This window comes from Silurus meridionalis, chromosome 9 (assembly GCF_014805685.1).
Source record: "Silurus meridionalis isolate SWU-2019-XX chromosome 9, ASM1480568v1, whole genome shotgun sequence".
Taxonomy (NCBI): domain Eukaryota; kingdom Metazoa; phylum Chordata; class Actinopteri; order Siluriformes; family Siluridae; genus Silurus; species Silurus meridionalis.
This window is the reverse complement of record NC_060892.1, coordinates 17,337,966-17,346,489: the sequence shown is the minus strand read 5'-3', so window position 1 is coordinate 17,346,489 and position 8,524 is coordinate 17,337,966. Positions and strand designations below refer to the sequence as shown.

At 38.9% G+C, this 8,524-nt stretch overlaps 1 protein-coding gene across 2 annotated transcripts in view; it reads left to right on the top strand.

Moving 5' to 3' along the window:
- Positions 1-7,124, top strand: part of ccdc102a (coiled-coil domain containing 102A) — a 42,903-nt gene extending 35,779 nt beyond the window's left edge. For both annotated transcript variants that reach the window (XM_046858062.1, XM_046858063.1), the window contains 3 exons: positions 2,112-2,282; positions 2,558-2,661; positions 6,294-7,124. In XM_046858062.1, the coding sequence (XP_046714018.1) occupies positions 2,112-2,282; positions 2,558-2,661; positions 6,294-6,438 (420 nt within the window). In that variant the 3' untranslated portion in view covers positions 6,439-7,124. The remainder of the gene's footprint in view (positions 1-2,111; positions 2,283-2,557; positions 2,662-6,293) is intronic.
- The last annotated feature ends 1,400 nt before the right edge of the window (positions 7,125-8,524 follow it).

The following is an 8,524-nucleotide window of genomic DNA, read 5'->3' as shown; positions in this document are numbered from 1 at the left end:
ACACTCAGACACAAGTGTGTGAATACACATCATTATCTTCCCCCAGTTGGCTGTTACATTGATGACAAATTACTGCTTTAATTATTTTTATTTTTTATTTTTATTGAAGTTACTGAGCCAAATGACTGAGAGCCAAAAACTATGGTCAATTTAACAGTTTAACATGTACCTGTGAGTTAAATGTGTGTTGATTTTCATTTTAATTCTTTCAAATAAAGCTGGAAATGAAAGCTACTAATGAAATGTAGACGTATGTTTCGTACCGAGCTTTACGAGCCTTTAAACACTGTAGTCCTCTTCCCCCTGTAATAATACACTAATTTATACGTTCAGGTAAGTATGAATGATTGAATTCCTTGATAAAAACCCAATGCCCACCTCCCCATTTCAATTGTTGATTTGTTTGCTTTATTTTGTTTGTGTTTTTATTGTTTAGATTGTAGAGTGGTATTCAGTGTTTATTTTTTAACAAGTTTTTTTTTTTTATGTTTATTATGTAATTTTTTTTCTTTAATAGATTAATAATTAATGGTTTACAAGATCTTTATTTTAAAAATATATAAACATACAAAAGTTTGTTTGCAGTATTTCTGTCTAGGGCATGTTTATAGTATTTTCTTAAATGTAAAGTATTTAAAAACATTGATGTGTAGAATGTAAAGTATCTTTCCGAGTCGACTGCTTTTCAGTATTTATTTATTTATTTTTAGTTTTATTGCAATAGTATTTTTTAGTGTCCTTTATGTTCTTGAATTTTGCCATCATTTTAAAAGAGCTGATAAAACTCAGGAATTTATAATTTTTGTATTATTATTCTAATTATATATCTTATTAGTAAGCATAAGTAATGCCCGCTGATGTGGTGGAACCTGACCAGCGCGTGTGTGTTGTGTGTGTGTGTGTGTGTGTGTGTGTGTGTGTGTTTGTGGTGAGTCATCTAGTATGTGAGTTGAACGGATGGATGGATGGATGGATGGATGGATGGATGGATGGATGGATGGATGGATGGATGGATGGATGGATGGATGGATGGATGGATTGATTGAAGGATGCACAAGTACACAGCCTCAAAGCCTTTTATTCAAAACTGCTGTTTAATAAAGATGCGTTTTTTGTTTCATTCTTATTTTGACTTTCTCCTCTCCTGCTATCTTACCTTCTCTGGCATGTAGAAATCTGTATCTGTCAGAACACATGCATCTGTACACTCTCACGGGTTCAGTTGATTTGGTGTGAAGAGAGATTACAATAGTTTCTTCATGAAGCTCTGTTTTGTCCCCCGTGTGAAATAAGGGATGAGTTTATATGCAGATAAGGATGATCAGTGTGAAGAAGCATCGTAAACAGGAAGTTTCTGGAAACCACACAGTTGTATTCTTTGTGTGCTTCATCACCTAATTAAATATTTTTTTCTCCCCACCCAAGTAAGATCCAGCTGTTGGCGTGTGACATCACCAGGGTGTGTTTAATTCTAATTGATAACACGTCTGTTATCTCAGTCTGACGCAGATCAACAACGAGACCTGTCAGCGGATGTTATCTGCAGTCTACCAGTCTTTAGATGTATTAAGGGTTCTCTGGGAAATAAATAATATTTTCAGAAAGTCAGATCTACAACGCTTATTTCCAAGAGACTAAGTCCTGACACCGGACTTTTCCAGCCATATCGGGTTCTGTTCCAATCTGTTACCACAAAATTGTAGTTTTAGATCTCAGATTTATTATAACACTATATTAAGTATATAAGATACAAAAATAAATGTGTTTAAAATGAATGCCTTCCAACATAGTGTTAGCAGTCTTTTTAATGCACAATCTCTGCACAAATGTTGAAAAAAAACAAAAACAGATGAAGGCTTTAAGTTGTACTCTGACGTTTTTGAGAAATTTTGAATCCTAAAAGGTTTAGAAAGGGTTCCACTAAGAAACCCTGAACACTGGAAGCTAAGAATACTTACATTTTACAAACATTACATCACAAATAAAATGACTATGTCCTGTTTTACACACAGGGTTTTTTTCTTCAATTACTTGCCAAAGCTTCTGTAGAGTCGCAGTGTTTATTCTTTGTATGTTATTTATATGTTTGTTTGTGTGTGTGGATATTGCAGGAGTTAGCAGACTTGCGTCATGTCCACACAAAGGTGAAGAAGCAGTACCAGGAGAAGACAGCGGAGCTAGCTCACGCTAACCGGCGCGTGGAGCAGCACGAAGCAGAGGTGAAAAAGTTGAGGCTGAGGGTGGAGGAGCTGAAGAAGGAGCTGGGTCAAGCCGAGGATGAGGTTATTGTGCTTTTGTCATTGAAAAATTGATAAAAGTTTGTTTTGACAGCTTATCAAATAAGCAAATCCATGTGTGTGTGTGTAATATATATATATATATATATATATATATATATATATATATATATATATATATATATATATATATATATATAGATGTGTGTGTATATGTATATACATATGTGTGTGTATGTGTGTGTGTGTGTTTTAAATGGGATACACTGGAGGACAATGTCTACAGTGTTGCTAATTGTGTGCGTGTTTGTGTGTTTCAGCTGGATGATGCTCGTAACCAGAGTAGGAAACTGCAGAGATCTCTAGATGAGCAAGTGGAGCAATCGGAGAACCTTCAAGTTCAGCTGGAGCATCTACAGTCCAGGTAGCACTAAAAAACACACACATACACAGTTTGTAACATTCCAAATTGATCAGTAACTTGGGTCACTCCTTTTCTCCACAGCTGACAGGGTGTATTTGTAGTGTGTAGCATTTAGTCCTTTAACTGCTCAAACAAACTCTCTCTCTCTCTCTTTCTCTCTCTCTCTCTCTCACACACACACACACACTCACACACACACACACACACACACACACACACATATCACACTCTCTGTTTTCTGGCTCGTGACTCCCGCATCCAATCTCGAGCTGCCTAGCCATGGGTTACCGTAGTAACAGGGAGACTTGAAGAAGCCTGAACCACCACCCCCCTATCAAGCAGATGATTCTAGACACACACACACACACACACACACGTACAGTTTATTCACAAAAGAAGAATTCATAAAACATTACCATTTTGTTTACTATCAAGCTAAAATAAAATTTTCATCAATCAAGATTATAGAAATGTCAGTGTTGTATTCTGTTCTAAAAGAGATGAGACAAAAAGGGACTGATACAGAGAAGCAGACAGACGGGAAATAATTGAGACTTCGAGAACGAGAGAGACACAGATATACCATGTAAACAAGTGTGAGAGAACGTTAGGTGTGCTGGGAGGTCAGGGTTCGATGTAGTCATTGCAATGCAGAACAGGGTGGAGTCTCGTGACAGATGGAGCATGTGTCGACGGTTGTCATGGAAACTGAGCATGGCCCGGTGTAGTAGGATTCTGGTTGGGGGTTGTCACGGTGACCAAAGAGAAGCAGGATTTACAGGGTAATAAATATAAAATTGAAATATTGCTGTTTGGCCATTTGGGAGCCGAAGTAAAGAGTCACTTTTTTTTTTGCTGAGAAGTCAAATGAACTGACTTACTGAAACGGGACAGAATTTGATATGGAAACTCTTATTGGTGAGAAGTCAATTGGTCTGACTCGTCAAAAATAAACTGACAAAGGTGCAAATGGAAATGGATTTTTTTGCCTTGTGTCAAAAAAAATAAGAATGAATGTAATAAAATCGAACACATTAAATCTTGGAGTAAAACATCAGTTTTCACACAGCGGCGAGTGATAGATTTTTTTTTTTAATGCATAAATATGCAGGGAATCAGAGATCTGAAGACGTGCAGCACGGTGGGATTGTCTTTCTACCACACACACACACAGACTTTTTTTTTTTTTTTTTTTGCCATCTCTTGAGTAAGCAGAATGTCGCTAAGCGACCTCAATTGAAAAGCTTTTAGTGTTTTAGCAAGTAAGTGCGCTAAAAACTGCATAATGTGTAATTTAGCACTATTTAAAAGCAGACGATCCTGTTGGTGCTGCACCGTGCTCTTCTTCCAGAGAGATCTGTTCCTATAGAGTGTTCTATAATTAATAATAAAACACTGTGTGCGTGTGCGTGTGTGTGTGTGTGTGTGTGTGTGTGGTAATATTCTGAGTAAAGGTGTGGTTTGATAAACTGTTTTTTGCCAATTGTTTTATTCCTCTTACACCACAACAATTTACTCACAATTGCAGTGCAGGCATGTGTGGAGAAGGTCTATCTAATGTTTACCTGGTGTGTGTTGGCACTCATGTTTATCAGGTGTGTGGGGGTGTCTTTATCTGGTGTGTGCACGCGTGTTTATCCGGTGTGTGTGTGCACGCGTGTTTATCCGGTGTGTGTTGATTGTGTTTTTATCCAGTGTGTGGTGAAGGCACGCGCTTTTATCCGGTGTTTGTGTGTGGTGGCGTGTTTATCCGGTGTGTGTGGTGGCGTGTTTATCTGGTGTGTAAGGCCGCGTGTTTATCCGTGTGTGTGTGTGTGTGTGTGTGTGTGTGTGTGTGTGTGTGTGTGTGTGTGTGTTGGTTGGTGGGTGGGTGGGTGGTTGTAGGATGTGTTTATCCAGTGTGTGTGGTGGCGTGTTTATCGGGTGTGTGGGCGCTTGTATTTATCTGGTGTGTGGTGGTGTGTTTATACGGTGTGAGGGCACGACGTTTACCTGGTGTGTGTGTGTGTGTGTGTGGACCGTGTTTATCCGTGTGTGTGGGACCGTGTTTATCCGGTGTGTGTGGGACCGTGTTTATCAGGTGTGTGTGGGACCGTGTTTATCCGGTGTGTGTGTGTGTGTGTGTGTGTGTGGGACCGTGTTTATCCGTGTGTGTGTGTGTGTGTGTGTGTGTGTGTGTGTGTGTGTGTGTGTGTGTGTGGGACCGTGTTTATCCGTGTGTGTGTGTGGGACCGTGTTTATCAGGTGTGTGTGGGACCGTGTTTATCCGTGTGTGTGTGTGTGTGTGTGGGACTGTGTTTATCCGGTGTGTGTGTGGGACCGTGTTTATCCGGTGTGTGTGGGACTGTGTTTTTCCGTGTGTGGGACTGTGTTTTTCCGGTGTGTGGGACCGTGTTTATCCGGTGTGTGTGGGACTGTGTTTTTCCGGTGTGTGTGTGTGGGACCGTGTTTATCCGGTGTGTGGGGGACCGTGTTTATCCGGTGTGTGTGGGACTGTGTTTTTCCGGTGTGTGTGGGACCGTGTTTATCCGGTGTGTGTGGGACTGTGTTTATCCGGTGTGTGTGGGACCGTGTTTATCCGGTGTGTGGGACCGTGTTTTTCCGTGTGTGGGACCGTGTTTATCCGGTGTGTGTGGGACTGTGTTTATCCGGTGTGTGTGGGACCGTGTTTATCCGGTGTGTGGGGGACCGTGTTTTTCCGGTGTGTGTGGGCCCGTGTTTATCCGGTGTGTGTGGGACCGTGTTTATCCAGCAGGCAGGACGTCTTGCTGACATGAACTAGAATAGACTTACAGCCTTTATGATCCACTTTGGGCACAGAGAAACGTGTGTATTTTACTGAATCTGCATGCTGTATTTTACCCCCTCTTGTATTTCCATCCTCTAATGCACAGATTTCAGACTGCACAAAGACAGATTGTATTGTAAATGTAATTTAGAGTCGAATCATCATAAAACACACCTCGCTTCTCAGGACTCACACGCTGATAAATCATCCCATAGGTTATTTACATATTTTTTGTGATTTAACGAACCTCTTAGAACTCAGGACATTTGGATTAAAACATCTCTGTTTCTGACTGCAAATCTCTCTCCAGGTAAAACGGTGAAGTGGTGTTTTGTGTGTAGTTTGTAAAACACAATTTTGAAATGTTTAACATCAGGGTCAGGAATGCTGAGGAGCTCCTAATTCACCACCATCGTCTTCACTACGAAATCAACAAAAAAACAGAATACACTGTACATGTTTCCATGACAAGAACATTTTCAGTAAATATAGATATATATATATATATATATATATATATATATATATATATATATATATATATATATATATATATATATATATATATATATATATATATATATATATATATATATATATATATATATATATATATATATATATATATATATATAAAATATATATATATATAATGTTTTAGGTTCAGGGTTTGTTGATTGAACTTAAAAAATTTCTTAAAAACCTTTATTTAGGGTTTTTGCTTTAGAAGAACAAAGAAAAAAATCTTCATGAACTCCTTCAAGACATTTCAAATTTTTAAAGCTTCCTGATGTTCTCTTCTCGTGATTTATTTTTTTTTGTTGTTGTTTCTCTTCTCTAATAGGCTGAGGCGTCAGCAGAATCCAGGTCTGTTTGGGAAGATGAGAACATCGTCATCGGCCACGTCACGGTTCTGCCCTGATGACCCCGAGCGCCCAGTCAGTGACCCTGATGAAGAGGAGGACAAGCTGCAGATTCAGATCCCTTGAACATTCTATTTACCTGTGACCTTTACCCTGTCCGGCTTGTACAGGACCCATGACGGGTTCTGATGTGGAACCGGTACTTTGAGACATAGGATGGGTTCTGATGTGGTTCCCGTACAGAGAGCAGCAAGAAGACCTTGATCAGGAAGTGGCATCATCTAACATATTTCACTCACGTCGTCTATCATTAGCGTTTCCACTGAGCCGTGTGCTCTGATGGCGCTTTTCCACTGGGGCTGTACGGTATGGTACAGAAAACTACTACTGCCCTGTATCTGTTTAAGACTGCTTCATGGTACCTGTGAGAGTAGGTGGGCCTTGTTGGGGTGTGACATCACTTTCTGGCATTAAGCCTGAACACAAACAACAACAAAGAACCTGAAGGCTTTTGTTTTTTGTTTAATATAACGAGAAATAAATATAGCACATGGATTACAGTATGTTGAGATGATCAGTCAAGATGGTGTTTGACCAATCATCAAGCTGCACCATTTGTAGCTCCACCCACTTGTTCATGTTTACGACGTGTTACTGTACCGCTTCGTTACCGTCCCAGTGTAAACGCGCTATAATAACTCACTTCAGCTTTCTATACGTTTTTTATATTCCTTTGAACAGAATGCAGTGTCGTGTTGTGAGTTCCCGCTCAGTGGGTTGTGTGTGCTGTGTAAACGTCCTTTCCAGGTTCACACATGTCTCCGTTGTATTTGATTTGGTTCTTGTGTGTGTATGTGTACGTATGTGCGTGCGTGCGTGTCTGTGTTACTGTGGTAGAGAAGAGGATCATGGGATTTGGGGTTAGTGTTCTGACACACCTAGCTCAGTGTCTGGTTAGGGGCCTGTCTTGAGCCATGGAACTACAAATTATGGATTATGAAATCTTCTCAAATATGTCATTGTTTTTGAACATATTCGTTTTGTTTTGCCGCACAACAACATTGTCTTAGTGAAAAGGGGCGAGGCAAAAAAAAGCAGAGAACATATGTTTTAGAAAATTATATATATACAGTTAGCTCCCGAACATCCGACTTTATACATTTTTGAGATCCGAACACGGCATACAAAAAAACGCAAGGAAAAAATAAAATAAAATCTAAATATATTGAAGAAAACGTTCAAAATCTGTGCGTGCTCTATTCAGATTTGACAATGCCGCAAACAGAGGGAGAAGAAGAAGAGCGCCTGGCAGGCATGCATTGTGGGGCCGAGACACATCAGTACAGATAGAGTAATCCCCCGTTTATCTAAGTGGTTACGTTCCAAAACCACCCGCGATAAACCTAAAAACGCGATAAACAGCTCCCACCCCAAAAATGATATTTTATGTTTACAGTACTGTACTGTATTAAAATGTTATTTCATTTCATAATTAATAATCATATTTTTATTAATACATTTCATTATTTCCACATAGAAACTATTCTCTATAAGTTCTTTGGTCTACCATGTTATCCGCGAGAGACCGGAAAAATCTGGAAACAAATGAGTTATGTGGCAAATGCAATTCCACGATAAACCGTGGGCACGAGATTCGAACTGTGCTGTAGCGGGGGATTACTGTATATAATATTTATATGAATTCCAGTCTGTCGCCCCCTGCTGGTGACATTTGCTTCACAGGACAGACACGTACGGCGTTATTTTATTTTTGTTGTTTTTTTTAATCATCTTTTTTTATATATAATGTGTATATATATATATATATATATATATATATATATATATATATATATATATATATATAATATATATATGTAAAAGGTGATTCGTCTTGTTTAGTTGGTGTTTAGTTCTTTAATGTAGGCTTGGTGTGTCATGGCTCAAACCTCAGGTCTCTGTCCACCCTGATTTTACTGCTAAACATTAAAGTCATTCCCCTCTGGACAAGTATCAACAATTAACAATCAAGGACCAAAATACAGACTTAGACTTCTCTCCCTCTTCTTCTGGGATGTTTTTTACTCCTTGTTCTGATAAATATTTATAATTTTTTTGGTTACATAAATTGTTCTGTATTACAGATTTTTTTGTATTTAGCATTATAAATATTAAGTGTGTATAAACACGTGTCCTCTGTGTGCATTATTGA